This window comes from Mustela lutreola, chromosome 4, assembly GCF_030435805.1.
Source record: "Mustela lutreola isolate mMusLut2 chromosome 4, mMusLut2.pri, whole genome shotgun sequence".
Classification (NCBI taxonomy): Eukaryota; Metazoa; Chordata; class Mammalia; order Carnivora; family Mustelidae; genus Mustela; species Mustela lutreola.
The window spans coordinates 177,525,151-177,542,546 of NC_081293.1; the positions used below are offsets into that span (position 1 = coordinate 177,525,151).

Consider the following 17,396-nt stretch of genomic DNA (forward strand, 5'->3'; position numbering starts at 1 on the left):
CTTGGTTCACTTACTGGTGGATGATTTGACACTGAGCTTTAACAATCGTCAGCCCTGATCTTTCTAGCTAGAAGACATTATGATAGTGTCCGTATCCTAGGAAGGAGTTCACACAGCAGTTACCTAAGAAACTACGTCTGCGTGAAAGAAACAATCACGGCTTGCCGTCCTGAGGGTATAATAAGAACACATTTGCAAATGATTTGAATGAACTCCTGAATAAGATTACTTTATATAGAGCCAACTGTAAAACTAGGTTGATATCTGAACTTAAACCTAAGTCATAAATAAGTCCCTCAAGTAGTCTTGTCATTTCTTTTTTCTGATTTCTTACATAGTGTTCGAAATTTTTAAATGAGATCAGTCACGAACCATGAAGAAAGAGCCCGACATTGCATAGCTGGTTTTGTGAGGTGCATGGGTAACTTTAGAAACTGCACATTAGAAGCAACTCGATGAAAATGAGAAGTCATAATCAAAATTTTAAAATGTTGGCATTAACTTGAATTTATCCAAAGACTATCCCTCCCTCTAAATATATTTCCCAGAGCTAAGAAGGTTGAGTAGCTCTCCTGGAATAGGTGGTCATGCACAGCACATTGATATCAGAAATCAAATCAGAAGGTTCCAGAAACTTCTTTCACAGACTTGGGCCTGATTTTCCCAGCTGACCTCCACAGCATTTTGTCTTGACTCTCAGCCAACACATTCTGATACCTCAGCCCTGTGCAAAGCTCCGCACCTCTGTGCTCTTTGACCTCCACCAAGTGAGCTAATCAACCTTTGTCTCCATTCCATCATCTTTAAAACAGGGGTAATAATAATGGCCATGCCACAAGGCTGTTGCAGGATTTACTTCAGTGTAGCACTTAGCAAGCTGTCGGACATAAAATGGGAGCCTCATAATCTTACCTATTATAATAACAATTATTATAATTATTGTAATTCTCATTATGAGGTAGATTATCGTCCCTCCTAGCTAGTAAGGTTTTGCATCTCTACCCTAGAATTATGACTTTGCACCTTGTTCTTATTGGAAGGAAGGAAGAAGGAAGGAAAAGAAAGAAACAATGAATGAAAATAGAAGGCAAGCCCTTGAAAGAGAGGAAGCTTGCATACTATAAGATAACATGACTAAGGTAGTCTGCTTCTGCAGTCCTTCCTGTTTAGGGTTTCAGCCACTCTCCCCTTATTTCCTTCCTCTATGCTCCAAACAGGTAATTATGCTTCTTGAAAAGGCAGTAGACTTTACCGGACAATAAAAGAGTCTTGATTGGGATCAAAGATTGGGTGTAAAGGATAATTTTCCTGTGGTGGATTCTGAGGAGCACCATTCACTTTTAAATACCCAGAAGCCAAGAAAAGAGAAAGTTAGAAGTTTTGAAGCTGACCCAAAGGCTTACAGTCCATTCCTTGGAGAAAGCAACACAATGTGAAAGCCAGCTAACACTAATCAAACACATTCGAAAATTACCACAAAAAACTTGGGATATACAAGTGCTATAGAGAGAAGCTAGGAAGAAGAAAAAACTCGGCTCCAGATTTAGCCTGGGAAGGCAAACTGAGAGAAGAGAGTTTGGTGACATCAGGAGAAGATCAGAGATCCTGCTGAAAATATCTCAGCAGGAACAAATGCTCATTCTCATAGTAGTTCTTGTCTTCAAATTGATCCCAGGATTTCTAGAGTTGTTCTAATGAATGACCCATGTATATTTGAAAAGGCAAATTGAGGAGTCTGAGTGGGAAGAGCTATCGGACTTTCATACTTTATATGAGTGATATTTCCCTCAACTCGTTCTTCTCGGTCTCCCCCGTCTCACTATATAACAGCACCACCCTTCCAGTGACTCAGGTCAGAAGTCCTGGAATGATCTTTCTCTCTTGGTGCACATCGAATCCATCAGGAAATTCACAAGCTCTCTGTCAAAATCTACATAGAGTTTAAGCACTGTTCCCCACCTTTACAACTCTGCTCCATCCAATTCACGAGCATCTCTACCCTGGATCATCCAAAAGTCTTATAACTAGTGTCTATGCTTCTGCCATTGACTGGATTAAAATGAGGACCCATTATGTCACTCCTTCGCTCAAAAGTCCGTGATGCTTTCCTTTCACTCAGTATAAAAGTTAACCGTTTTTTCAGCGACCTGCAAGGCTCCACAAGATCTTGCCCTGTATCCCACCCTACATCCTTCTCCTGGCCCTGGTCTAGATATGCTTTTGCCTTACGATCGCCTCCTTGTTCCCTCTGCCCAGAATGTTCTTCCTGAGGACACTGCTTATATTCATCTCTCCCTTTCTTCAAGCCTTTCATCCATGTCCCTGTCCATAGCCACTTGCCCTAAATTTCAACTCCACACTCTACTGAAGCTACTTGCTATTTCCCATCCACCTTCTTGGATTTCATTGGTTTTTCAACATTTATTACTACCTAAGGTATCCTCTGTGTATACATTTAACCTTATATTTTATATTGTTTACTACTTATCTCTCCCACAGAAATATAAATGCCATAAGCATCAGAGTTGGGTTGCAGTTTTTATTGCTCTTTGGGGTTTAGGTTTCGTCGTGTTGGGTTCGGTTCAGTTCACTGTTCTGTTCTCAGACCCTACAACATCTACTACATAGCAGGTCCTCCACAAATAGTTTCTAAATAAAATGAATGACTAAATGATCTTAATTATATGGTTATTCCTTAAAATACAGCTGCAGTAGCTTCCCTAGGGGCCATCAGTATGCCCCTTTGATATCTGTGTGTTTAGGGGGTGGAAAAACATTGACGTAGAAAAGTAATTTGGGATTGAGGCCTTGGAACACAGGAAAATATTGAGTCCAAAAATGTAAAGTGAGAAAAGTGGATCTCTGAGTACCTAGAATGTGTATGAGGATATTGTTCAGCTGGGTGACACTTTCAAGAGGTATAAAGAAGTTCAAGAACATTATGAGGAAAAAACCCTGAAAAACAGAAAAGCCCATAAACCACATTTCATCTATTTTATAATTTTGCCTCCTACAGCGTGCCTCTTCTTCCTTTTTCTAGGAAATAAGTAATGATCCATAACAGGGACCACTAAGATCTGACGCTTTTAGTACTACCTTCCGAAAGTGGGTTCCATATGGAGAGAGTCCTATGGCCTTACACCCACCATTAATGCCCTCTGCAGAACCTAGAGCGCCAGAGAGAAGTGAGCTGTAGATTGGGGCTCTGAAATTCTAGGCTATTTGTGGAAAAGCAGAGCTCCGTTAATCACACCTGCCCCCTCTGCCCTCTCACTCTTTGATGGAGAAGACTTCAGTCTTGTTTCTCCTGCCTGGCAGATGCCCACGGATCCTCAAAGAGGCTTTGCTGGGATAGGCCAGGTTTATTAGCTAGTAACAGGAGGTAGGCATGGAGATATGGTCAGTTATCCTTGATTTGTCATCTTCAGAAGTACTCTTGCAAAGCACATTTCGTCTTTTAGGGTAATATACTACAGAAAGGGAGAAAAAATACAGGCTAGAGATGACAGTGCCTAGGGGGCAAAAGAAGTCACAGTCACAAATTATTTGTGGAACCATCAGATAGGGAACTGTTAGCTGAAGGCGCCACACATTTATTCACATTTATCCTCCATCTCCCTTTATTCAGTCTAGCTTCTGAATTACTCTGTCTCCAGAGTTAAGAGTAATGATAGGAAAGAATAATTAAAACAGAGCCTCATTCTAGAGCCCTTTCATTACTATTAATTTGTATTATCTTAATACGATTTTAGGTATGTGTGTGTGATCTTTATAATTCAAATACTGGTAATGTAATGCTTGGAACTAGGGGAAGTAAAACAGTGAAATATCACTCATCAGAGAAATAATCTAAAACTTAGAAATAGGCAAAGGATGCTAATACTTTCAGTGCGGCACTGAATTTCTCTCAGTGTGCTTACTTCATAGCTCTGAGCTGCAGGTGTCCATTTGTTGATTTTTATTGTGTAGATTCAAATAGCATCTATCCAGTGAAACAGAAAACCTAAATGTTTATTGTACTATAAGACACTAAACTGGTTTTATATCTAGACTTCTAACGTATCCGTGTGTGTGTGTGTGTGTATAACTGGCTTCTCAAATGCTCTTTGGATTAATTTTAACATCTTACTGGTTCCCTCATTAACTAATGAGTCAAATAAATCCTTGACTTTTTTGTTCTACCTCTGTATGACAGTTATATTTTTAGCTTTTGAAATTATACTTTAATACTGCAAAACTTCATAGCTCTCAAACACCATTCTGTGTTCTAGTGAACTTACCTAACGGGACCTAAGTTATGGGTAAATAATTTTACGCGTACTTCAAAGAAATATTACATCTGTCATTTGTCTTCCCTGTTGTGTTTTTATAACCACATCACCCTGTCTCCCATCCACGTCATAGCATAGTCAGATCCTGGTTTTTTTTTTAGTTCCCAGTCCATACTTGGCCATGATAACTCTGTAACAAGTTATTTTTCAAAGTTAGCTCTGCCTAAGCTACTTAAACAGTAGGCAAGTAGAAAAAATATTCTATAGATCAGTTTTTTTCTCTGTCCTTATCACTCTGGAAGCAGATGTGTAAATCAAAATCTGATACAAGACTTTACACTAACCTCAAAAGAGAGAAAACTATTCTGAATGTCCTATTGGAGCATTAAATTAAATGAGAAATAATGGCAACAAAAAGTAACGCCATCATTAAAGGTTATGCTGCAAAAAGTTTTAAAGAGGAAAAAAACTTAAATAGAATAGTCACAGAAAATACATTTTTAAACAATTATTGCTGTCCATTTGCTACTGTGTCTTTAATATGACACTTCCCAACAATGACAGCCAGTTTCTGAACATTCTCAGACACAATTTCTTCTTAAGGAAATTTTTTCTTCTAGCTATGGTCAAGTTTTTCTTCATTATTCATATCTTCATTAAGGGAAACCATAAAAACAAAAGAAACATTTGTAAAGATGATTATATGTGATTAGCATATTCTACAATTTGGTATTATTTCTTGCTACCCTTTCATGCAACTTCATTGTTATTTTTAGCAACTTTATTCCAGAAGATGGGTGAAAATACTGACATTAAAGGAAATTAAATAAATGAAATAAGAAAAATTGGTAAGTCTGCATGATAGAGTTTGAGAATGCTGTTTCTCCTACTTGCTGACTAAATAAATATCAGTGTTAGTTAATATAATTTTGAAAACTGCTGGTATTCTTTTTACATTGTCATCAGTAAATAATAGAAGATCTAGAGTCAAAAAGGGAAGAAAATATAAATGATACAAACTTCTCTTCCCAGTGAGATTTCCTATAATATGGTGTTTAATTTAAATCGAAAAAGTAAAATCCTGTTCATGTGAAAAGCCAATTGCTTTTGGTAAAAAAAATTTCTTAAAAACTCCAAAAATTAAGTTAGCGATTTAGTTCCAATTCTAGTTCATAATGGTCTCCTTCAGGTTTAAATTTATGACTAGTTGTTCTTATGAAGAAAATTAGATCAGCCATCATTGATTTAGATACTTTTAAATATTAACTAGTATAAGCTAATTTTTTTTTAAAATTGAGGTCAGATTTGGCCCAAGGTCATACTAATATATTGTTCACTATATACTAGTGACATTTGCTAAATATTACCTTGGGCTACATTTTTAGCATTCCTTCTGGCATGGTGAGATTAGATGTGATGTTTCTTGGCCAGAATAAAACACAAGGTCGATTCTAAAGAATAGAATACTATATTTTTTTTCCCATGCAACTTTGCATTTGCTTATCTATAGTACACAGACAGTTCATTTTAAAGCATAGGACTTGTGAACCACTACTAGCACATGGTAAATCCTTCTCTTTACCGGATGCCTCCCTACACTGTCCCAGCCTCTATGACTACCTCCTGAGCCCTCAGCAAAATCCCTGAGGAAAAAAAAAGCACAGCGGAGGTCAGGATTCTCCAGCTCCAACTGTAATAGGTTGTGGGAATTAATCTTCCCACTGTCTGGGGCGGGTGATCATTTTCATCAAGAAGAAAGACCCCCCCCAGCCCCCAGCCCCCACCCCAGAGAGCGTTAGAAAGGGAGATTGGGATATGCAAATCTACAAGAACTATTATTCAGTTCTATTATGAGTTAAGGAAGATGTTGTAGAACACCAAACAAGTATCAATTATTTATAAAAAGTACTTAGAAAAAAAAAATAACCCATTGGTAAGTTTGTAATAGGAAGAACAATTTTGAAATGTCATGAGTTATGTTTAATTTATTTTTCTTCCCAAAGCCTTTAAAAAATAATAATAGCCCACCTTGGCCTAAGAGCTGGCTCTGCTCTCATAATCACCCTGTTGCATCCACTTCCCCTGATTAGAGTCAATTAGTAAGTGAAAACATACTTGAATTTTGCTCTTCGAATGAAACCCAGGCTGTTTAAAATTCAAGCATTTTTCTCAACCAAACATACTGATACTTACTAATTAAAATTAAATTTAAAAAATATAAGAGCCATTAATAATCTCCAATACAAAGAAAACTGTCAACTTAAAAATTAGTAATATACAATTATAATTACTTTTCTTGGTATGGCTATCAATTCTCAGATACATGGCACAAGAAAATATACTATATGTGCAGCTATGAGTTTATTCTAAGCTATGTTTTATCTAGAAAGGCACACCTAGAGGTGGGTTGAGAATCCTGATTACAGGATTGTATGTATCAGTAACACAGATTATCTGAAATTTTGAAAATCATGCCCTCACTCCTTGATTTAAATATCATCCAGTACTAATAGGAGAAACTCCAGAAAAGACCAGTAAGTACACATTTCCTTCTGCATGCAGCTTTCTGTCTCTGGAAGTATCTAGGAAATGTTACTCCAGGGTGCAGGGGCCCGGGCTGTGCTCCTTCAACTCTCTATTAAATAAGGTGACTGTCAAAATCTGGGTTGAAGTTACGGAGCATGGAGAGTTGTTTCTATCTATAAGGAGTGCAATGAGCCGTCCAAGCTCACTCAGCAGAGAGAACATTTACTAACAAAATGATTGCAGATACCCATTGACTTGATGGATGTCTGGGATCATGTAGCATTGAGGAGCCCCTGACAAAAATGGTAACAGATTTGAAAGCCTTTAACAGGCTCCTATATCCATCCTAGCATGGTTTATTAGCATGACATAGGCTTCCTGTTTTTCTCTCTTTAATGATACTGTGCTATGAACCAACGAATGTTTTCATTTGGAAAATAAGAAAGCATTGACGTGTTATCTGAACTGTGGTTTCTTTAGAGATGCCAAGGGAATAGATATGCTAATTCTGTGCTTTGAGAAATGTACTGGGTAAGGCCCATTACTTCACTGATTTCAATGGATACCAGGCCCAGGTAAGAAAAGGTTAATAGCACATATTTTGAAATATTTCACTGTGTGAAAGTTTTGACTTAGAACATGGAGAATTTCAGTGACCCTTCCATATACTTTTGACGGTGATTTTCATATTACATTCTCCATAGTAACGTTTAACTCATCATTAGTTAATTAGAATACTTGAAGCAATTTACCTCAAGCTCTTGCTTGATTCTTCATAAAAAAAGCAATTACGATGAAAAGTTACCACATAAATTTTGAAATACTCACAGAATCTTACACAAATAATGCTTTATCATAGAGGAATAAAAGACAGCTTCTTCATACACACATGAATGTACAAAGACACAGTCCTTAGGAAAATCATCAGGAGTTTACAGCAAAAGGGCCAACTGGAATGAGTATTCCTTGGCTTTAAAACTGGAACGAAACAACTCTCAACATTTGCAAAACATTCCTTTATTATTAGAAATAAATTATTTGTATAAAAAATTGCATGCGTCAACCATTGCATTTATTTTTAGCACAACCCAGGGCTTCAGTCCGGTCAGCCATTACAAGAAACAGAGTCATTGTCTTATACAAGTTGAACAAGGCGGGACAGGAATGGGAGTTCTCACAATCACAGAAAAATACTTACAAGAATAACATCAGACATGGTTTATTTCAACAGCATTTTTTTTTTTCACAAGCTAACATTAGTTTTCCTTTTGTGATTTTTTTTTTAACTGCTTATGAGTAAGCAATACTTTAGCTTGACACTCATTGGTTGTACTGTATAAAATGGGTTTTTTTTTTTCACTCTGTTATTGATACTTTTGGCTCATGGCTACTTTGTGTTCCTTACAAGATTGACTATTGATTTGATTGATTGTAGTCTACAGAGATCTCCAGGAGTGAGTTTTGGCGGTGTCATGTTTATTGTTTAAGATCACGTACCAGATTTCTTCATATTGTACCATTTCCCTGTTTCAGATTGAATGATTGCTGTAGCTGATATATGTTGTCTTAGTAGAGGAAGCTGTTAAGACAAATGAAGACAAATTAATAGTATATCAAAATAAATTATTTTGCTAAAATGATTTTAAAAATTAAATCCTATAATCAGTATTTTTATGATACTCCATTTTTACAATGTTAGGTATTTTTTAAACCATGTGGTAGGAATTCAGTGATCACAGGAATAATAATGCAGCAACAGTTTTAATCCATAAAACCACTAGTCTTACTTAGAGTATTTAGCAGATAACCAAAAATGGAAAAGTTCTAATCATATTAAATTCAGGTGAAATTCAACTTAAATGTGTGTTTTGACTAACAAAGATACACAGTATGAAAAATGAAAGAGCACATAAATTATCTATCCCACAAAAGACAAAAAAAATGTTTTTTTACAACTTTAGTTAAAGACCTAAATTCTTTGAGTCTGATTTGATAAGCAAAACCAGGCAAGAAATTGTAACTAGTTGTGCTTTGAAAATGAATATTTTCCATTTAAAAACAAATAATAGTTTTAATTTTTTAGTATTTATTTAGAGAGGGGGAGAGGAAGAGAGAGAGGAGCAGAGAGAAAGAAACGTAAGCAAACTCCACACCAGGTGCAGAGCATGATGTGGGGCTCGATCTCAAGACCCTGAGATCATGATCTGTGCTGAAATTGAGAGTCAGACCCTTAACTGACTGAGACACCCGTGTGCCCCTTAAAAACAAATAATACTTTTAGACTCTAGAAGTGAACATAGTAAAATATGAGGAACATAGAATATTTGTAAATATGTGTATTGCTGATACATATTTATGCTCCGACTTAAGCCAAAGGGTACAAATGAAGATGTTTAAAAACTCAAAGACTTTAAAACTTTAAAAACTTTAAAAGACTCAAAGAAGGAAATATGCATTTAATTGTTCTGGTACCAACTCACTATAAAGTAAAACTTATTACTGTAAGATTATTAGAAAGATATGAATAACAAAATATTCTAAGTCAAATTCATACTCATACTTTCATTTTCCGAGAATGTAAACTTAAATCCAAGTAATACCTTTGGTTTTTTTTGGAAAGATGTGATAGAATAAATCTCTGTTCTAAAATTCAAATGTGATGTCCTATTTTTCAGGGGAATTCTGGAGTGCATAATCATAAGAAGAAAAATATGAAAAAATGCTATACATGTATGTATTTCACCACATAAATCCAATTCAGAATGAAACAGATTTTTAGGTAATTGTTTAGTTTTTGACTGTTAAATAAGCAAATTATAAAGCTTTTCCTCTGGAGGCACAGGACTGGCAATCAGACTCATTCCATTTTAGTTCACATCAACATCATAATTGACAGAACAAGTTCTTACCTGAGGCTGAGATCACATAAAGTTCACAATCACAAAAATAAATGCAGCAAGGCTAAGGAAGTGCTAATCAAGCATGTTTTTACTATTTTTGATTTCATTGAATATTATGAGCCTCGTGCCAAAAATAGCTGACATATCTGCTTCTCTTATCTGCATTGTTCACACTTCTAGAAGGGTTATTACTGTGGCACACGGAAAGGAAGTAGGTTTTAGACCTGGTTTCGAACTACATTCTTTTCCCTACAAAATGAGTTTATAAAAAAATCTGTGAACCAAGTCACTGGGCCTTAGTTTCATCGCTGGTCCCAAATCCACAACATTGGGGTTTTGTGAGAATGGAGGTGGTGTAGGTTTGTGGGGGAGCAGCTGTGTCTGGCATAACAAATATGGAATCCTATTTTCCTATTCACCCCTTCCATAAAGCTAAACGTCTGTGATGTTCAGTTTGGTGTGAAGTGAAACACAATGATTTTTATGCTTGTGTACTTTTTTTTTTAAGTTTTTAACAATTTCTAAAAATATAATGCTCTCGTATACTTCTAAATTCCCTGTAAGAAACAAAATCTGTACTTCAACTACTTTTTAAAGGACTTTCATATAGTCTTTAAAAAAAGATGAAGAAAAATGGTCCTACAAGTTAGAAGAACGACCCTTAAAATGATGGTTCACTGTCCTGCTCTATTCAGTATCTTCAATAGTGGCTCAACATGTAGGAAATATTTATCAAGTTTGTAGATAGCTTGAAAGAAAAATTATGGAACAAATAGAGGAACTAGAGCCAAAAGACCTTGAAGAAAATGATATTCAGAAGACGTTCATTTAACAGAAGGTGATTTGGATCAGACCATTCAAGGATCGTTCCAACTTTGAGACTCTATAGCCAATTAAAGACTCATACTTCATTTTTTGAACTCTTCAAAGTTATCCCCAGGGAAAAAGATGGTAGAATTCTACTGAGAACTCTGACTATAATTTACAAAAGGAAAGTCATCTTAATTTTTCTAATGGTTAGAAAAAGAGATGCAAGGCTATGGACAGAGATGATTTAGTCATTGGGAAAATGGTGATGCGGGACAAACCGTGAAAGGCAGAAGTCTTGTGAGAAACTTTATCCTGGATGTTATTACAGAACGAAATAGATCAGAGATGTACGTGTGAGCTACTAGGGAGTTTTTACAGCGGCGATGAATATACTTAGGTGACAATCCGTTTTGGAATACAGCAATAGTGAATTGCCTTGTGGACACCACACTGTGTTCATAAGCGAGAGAAAGCATTTCCACCCCAGCAGCAGCTGTTTTCATGAATTATTCATGAACACAGCTTAAGGAATACTATGTTACAGCATTTGTTAATTGGGTGCAGTTGATAAATTCATGCACATCAACTTTGTTCCTAACTCCCTTTCCACACACTTTTATGAAACAACGCTTGACCTTTTTTTATGTGAAATGTAGTACTCTGCAAATTCAGTAATTAACATGGACTCACTGGTCTCCCTTCCGGCTTCATGTTACTTGTATTTATTCTGCGGAGATTTTGAAGCTTTAAAACCTTAAATATGTGGCCAGAATTTCTGGCATTAGCAAGTAATCTTTAAGATGAAAGTTTCTAAGTGTAATGGACCTAGAGAGCTCCATGGCCGAGAAGGAAAAGCATCACATGTACATCATAAATACATGGCTAATTGATTAAAAAAAAAAAAATCCCAACAATGGAGTAGCAGCCATAATTACTCAAATTCTTCACATATTAAACAAGAAGAAGAAAGAGGGATGCTAAAACAGTTTTTGAATTTTAAATCTTTTCTATTAATGATAGAGCAATCTACATTTTCAAGGCAGCAATGACACTTCTGCCTTATTTATATGGTGACTTGTAGTTTACAAAACACTTTCACCCATGTCACTGTAATGGTGACTTGTCACAAGTCTCACAGCAGGAGGTATGAGACATGGACACTATTCCAATGGGTTAACCAGCCCTCGATTTACTGAGAAGAGACTCTACCCATGTCTAGAGGAAGCTTTTTTTTTTTTTAAGATTTTATTCACTTATTTGACAGAGACACAGCGAGAGAGGCAACACAAGCAGGGGGAGTGGGAGAGGGAGAATCAGGCTTCCCGCTGAGCAGGGATCCTAATGCAGGGCTCGATCCCAGGACCCTGGGATCATGACCTGAGCTGAAGGCAGATGCTTAATGACTGAGCCACCCAGGAGCCTCACAGAGGAGGCATTTTAAATCTGAGGAGGCATGGGGTGCCTGGGTGGCTCACTCTGTTGAGCAGTAGTCTCTTGATTTATGCTGGGGTCATGATCTTGGGGTCCTGGGACCAAGCCCCACATCAGGCTCCATGCTCAGCACAGAGTCTACTTGAGGATTCTCTCTCCCTCTCCCTCTCCCTCTGCCTCTACCCTTGCTTGAGGAAAAAAATCTGAGGAGGCACAGTTCTAGGTACAGCTGGAGGACAAAGGCTTTCCCAGTATTCAGACCTACTTCTGAAGACATAAGACACACTTTTAGACGAAAAAGACTGCATTTAAGTTATTAGGGTTATTGACACACTTGTAGGGAGTGTGATTTTAGAAGACTCTTGCCTCACTATTATATGTCATTGAGGTAACAGGGACACAGGTAGGCCATGACACCTGGTGATGCAAGGGAACAAAGATCAACAGTGGTTCCTGCAGTGGGATTGTGGGAGGATGTGTGAAGATTCCATGTGCTGTCTCTCCTGAATGTGTCACTTCATCTGGACCCAATTTATTAAAATCCAAACTATGTAAAAGATGAATATACCAAATTTGCCAAAGTACAATTTAACCACCTTTCAGGTAGTAACTGACTTTATCTTGATTCACCTTTTGAACTTTCTTTTACCTTACAGAAGGAGCACCTGACTCCTACAGCATATTACAGACTAACCTTCTACACAGGCCCCACATTTATGCTCTCTCATTCTTATTTCAGAGAAGATAGGGAAATGCATGCTTGCTATATAATTTCCACTTCAGTGTCAACAGAAAATAATAGAAGGAAAACAAAACACAAGAGACTTACTTCTGTTGAATATGGGATTAGTCTTTATCAGTGCTGGGAATATTCCTCTTCAGGGAACGTATGTATTTTTTAAAAGCGTGGGAAAATTTATTAATTTCCCCCCACCACCACTTTCCAGAAGTGAGTCTGGGGTGACTGGTATTTATTTCAATGTCTGTTTAGTTGTTCCCATTTGCAACCATATTACCTGAAGGTTTTTAGACTGTTGTTAAAACCAAGTCCAGCTATAGGCTCTGGTGAGTTGTAGCAAGAAACGCCGACAGCTGGCCAACAGCAGTTTCCCGGCATCTTAGGACAGGTTTTAACTGTCTGCACTGATGTTTTCAAGGTAGAAAAACACAGATAAAATTCTGCCTTCACATCACACGCATTGGACTCTGACACCTTTGATAGTAGTTATAGTGCATCTTTTACGACAAGACCAAATAGGCCCATTATTACTAAATTGCTTACCTATAATCAGAGATGATTATAATGATTTGTTATCAAAACCTGTCTTTATCGTGACTTCTCTTGCAGTTTTTCAAGGTTTCATGTTTGCAGAAAGGTGAATACGTGGGGAGTGTTTGTGGAATTCTTAAAAGTCTTCTATATGTACAAATGACTCAATTTGGTTATTAGTGAGCTGAAGGCCATCTTGCCAGAAAAATCTGACCAATAATTCCAAGAAGTCTGATAGTAATTGTAGCCAATAAACTTAACTGATCAATACTTATCTTCTAAGCCATTTCTGCATATGGGACATTAGAATAGGCAATGTTCATCTGGAAATCTTGATGTAAGGAAAGGTTTATGTTATAATAATTATATTAGATAAAATCTACACTTAATCTTCCCTGTATTTCATGTCAGAAGTACAGAGAATAGGGAACACAGCCTGTTGGAGGAATCTGAGAGGAAGAACGTATTTCTGCATCTGGTTTTATCCTTAATTATTAAATAGGTATGTTGTATTTCCAAAAAACAGGAAGCCTGAGGTCTAATGCAGGAATGTTAGCTTTCATATCTTTTTGACCCATCTACGGAAACTACTAATGTAAAAATTGTAGTGTTTTGTTTTTACCATACTCAGCTACCTGATATTTTATAATACAAATCTTCAGCTTATTTGCTACTCTTCCTTAGATACCAAAATAGACCAGTTAAACTCTACTGGATTAGTTTGGTGCTGGTGTGTTGTTATCATGTGCTCCTTCAGGGGTGACTACAGAGAAGAAGAAGGAAGGTCAGGAGTGGTGGCTGACAGGAAGGACCCTATTTTCAGGGTCATGAGGCTTTCAGAGAAGAGCTCTATTTTAATATATCCAAGAAGGGTCCACTAAGGGGAAATAAGTATTAACTATGATTTAACCCAACATGTTGGCTCATTCGTTTTCTCATTTCCCTAAATACCATATCATTTATTTGTGTCAGGTCTTTGAGCAACCAATAAACCAATAAAGAACCACCAATATTGAACTAACAAAGATCGAAGAGTAGTTCCTAAGTGCTAAAAGAAAAAATACATAGAAGATAGTTCCAAGCTTCAGATGCTTGGTAATGCCTCAAAGGGGAGCCACAAGAGTCATACTTTGAAAAAGAGATTTTGTGTGCATGGTCACGCTCTGGATAGGAGCCATTCGCCTTGAAATCATTGGGTTCTAACCAAATGGTTCTAGGTGCCGTGACAGTCTCACGGTGTGCCAGTGAGTAGCGCCATGCCCCTGGAACCATGTCGCAGAGTCCCCGAGACTAGAAGAAGAATGTTCAACGTACATCTATTAGGAAGTGCTCCCGCTCTTGGCCATCGGAAAGTCTACAGATGACTTACTGTTGGTTTCAAGACTCTCACAGAGTTCGCTTTTCACCTCTCCATTTGGTCTGTCATTTCCTTTTTGGATCAGTTTGCTTTGCATGGTGGCAGCTGTCACCACGGCCTTGAAGCTCCTCTTGCGTTTTTGAACGTTCTGCTCTGGATGAAAAATTATAATATAAACCTTGGGCATGTACAGCATGCCCAGAGACACCGAAGCACTTAAACTCATGGAGACAGTAAGTGTCGTTGTCTGGATGTACATCTGAGGGGAGGAAAAAAGAAAGAATCAATGTTGGTGAGCCTGATCTAACATGAAACAGCACAACCATTGTCTATAATGATTGCAGCTTCTCTGCTCAGGGTGCATGAGAAGGGACGTAGAGAAATTGCCTTTAATAATAGTCAAGCAATTCTTTATCCCTACCTGCAAATATGGGTAAAGTTGTCTTGTTTATGGACCCTAACTCCTTAAAACAAACACAAACAATTAAGCTGATGAAGTTTTGTTTCCTTTTTTAGATTATAATTAAACATATATAAGAAAGGGAACAAAGCCATTCTGGACAAAGTCTAACATTTTATGACCTACATTCCTTCTTCAGAGAGGTGTTATTGTTTTTAACAATAAACTTAACCTAGCAGGTTATAGTGGAAACTGAGTGGGAGTGAAATATTCCAGAATATCACTATTGCCCAACATTGCTTGACTAATGCTAGCATTTGCATCTTCATATCATGACTTAATTTCAGCTATCAAACCTGATAAACCTCATAAGCATGCCATACAGGCTTGATATTTTTATTTATTTATTTATTTATTTTGAAGGTTTTATTTATTTATTTGACAGAGACAGACATCAAGAGAGGGAACAGAAGCAGAGGGAGTGGGAGAGGGAGAAGCAGGCTTCCAACTGAGCAGGGAACCCTATGCAGGGCTCCATCCCAGGACCCCTGGGATCGTGACCTGAGCAAGCCAAAGGCAGATGCTTAATGACTGAGCCACCCAGGCACCCCCAGTCTTGATTTTTTAACACAACCCACCCCAAGGACAATTCCAGAGGGTTTCTCAATGGTGGCATCATATCAAAGTAAACATGGGTGCTTTAACAAAATACATGACTCTCCTCCAAAATTTAAATATGCCCTCTGGGCATAGTGTTCCAACATCTGCATTTTAAAAACTCTCCTCCTATGCTCAGATCCTTACACTTACTGCACTGAAATTGGCTGCTCTGGTACTTAGAAAGAACAGTCTTTCTGCAAGATTATTCTTCCTAGAATGTAGAGGTCAACAAGCTGAAAAAAACCAAACCTAAAATCACTTTGGCTTTTTCATTATGGTATGAAAATAGACTTGATAGCATTTTAATCCTTTTTTTTTTTTTTAATTCTCACTGTTATTTATAACTGAAACAGAAATTGTGCATTTAGGGTATGCAACTTGATGTTTTGATAAACAAATATACTGTGAAATGATCTTTGCTCTCAAGTAATTAACATATCCATCACCTCGCCTAGTTACCACTTTCTTTCATTGTTTCTTTTTAATTTTTTGTGCGGAGAATGCCTAAGACCAACCCTCTTAGTGAATTCCCAGTCCATAGCACAGTATTGTAAACTTAGTTGCTATGATGCATATTAGATTCCCACAACTTACCCAAGCATAACTGAAACTGAATGTGTTTTGACCAACATCTCTCCATTTCCTCCTTCCTCTCCCACTGGCAAAACACTGTTCTACCCTCTGCTTCCATGAATCTGTTTAAGATTCTACATATTAAGTGAATCATGCAGTATTTATCTTTCTGTGTCTGGCTAATTTCACTTGGCATCATGTCCTCCAGGTTCATCCATGTGGATGCAAACGGCGGGATTTCCTTCTTTTAAAAGAATGAATAATATTCCATTGTAGGTATATATCATATCTTTAAAAATAAAAACCTTTGACCTACTTCCAGTTTTCATGTCCTGAGCTCAAAATATAGTGTCCTCCAAATAACTTGGAATACTGAGGCCACAAAGAAGTTCTTAGAGGTCCCCTTCCTCCTATCTTGGATCCTTGTTAATATCTCTTCACTCTAACCATGTCTCTGAAAATGTAAAGTTGTCACATTGTATCAGGCAATCCAAAGAACCCAAACTAATTGTATCTTTTTAAATAAAGGATCAAAAGCCACCCACCTTCAAAAATAAGTACTTGAATCAGTGCTTCTCTTAACAGAGGGCAAGGCTGTAAGGTAAAGATTTGTCCAAACAATAAGAACTTGTTACTAATACTGAGAGACTATCCTTGTCATGAAATCACACCATAAGGGTGACTGAGTTTACTGTTCATCTACCACTAAGGCTGTCCTTTGCATAAGACCTCATTGTCAGTATGGGAATACCTTCCAATAAGGTGATATAGATGGCTTTGTTTCAAAGTTCACTTCCTCCAGGAAGTCCTCCGTGATAAACCTTAACTTAATGATAATGTTATAATGGTGTCTTATTATACTTCTAAGCACTGATGCATTGAACAATCCATAAAGTGGATCACTTACCGATGCATAATTATGTAATTATAACTGTGATTTATATGTAGTTATAACTAATTTATATGAACTTTTTAGTAACTTGTGAAATGCCCAACTAGGTTATAAACTTCCTTAGAGCCTATAATCTACATTCTTTTACTTATAAACCTCTAAGAAACTATACAAGATTCTACACACAAAAACTACTGGAAAACTCAGTATTCTTAGGTATATAAAGATCTTCACAAAGATTAGATTTCCACAAGATCTGATTTACACAAATCATACAGAGTATGCCTTCCAAATTTTTCCACTCTG

At 37.1% G+C, this 17,396-nt stretch overlaps 1 protein-coding gene across 4 annotated transcripts in view; it reads right to left on the reverse strand.

Moving 5' to 3' along the window:
- Positions 1-7,689: 7,689 nt before the first annotated feature.
- The window catches only part of GRM8 (glutamate metabotropic receptor 8), a 755,908-nt gene continuing 746,201 nt past the window's right edge, over positions 7,690-17,396 (reverse strand). For 3 of the 4 annotated variants that reach the window (XM_059171760.1, XM_059171756.1, XM_059171759.1), the window contains exons 10-11: positions 14,578-14,824; positions 7,691-8,376 (exon numbers count right to left, since the gene is read on the reverse strand). In XM_059171760.1, coding sequence (XP_059027743.1) covers positions 8,327-8,376; positions 14,578-14,824 — 297 coding nt within the window. In that variant the 3' untranslated portion in view covers positions 7,691-8,326. Of the gene's footprint in view, positions 8,377-14,522; positions 14,825-17,396 lie in introns of all 4 variants that reach the window. The other variant, XM_059171757.1, reaches the window with a different exon arrangement.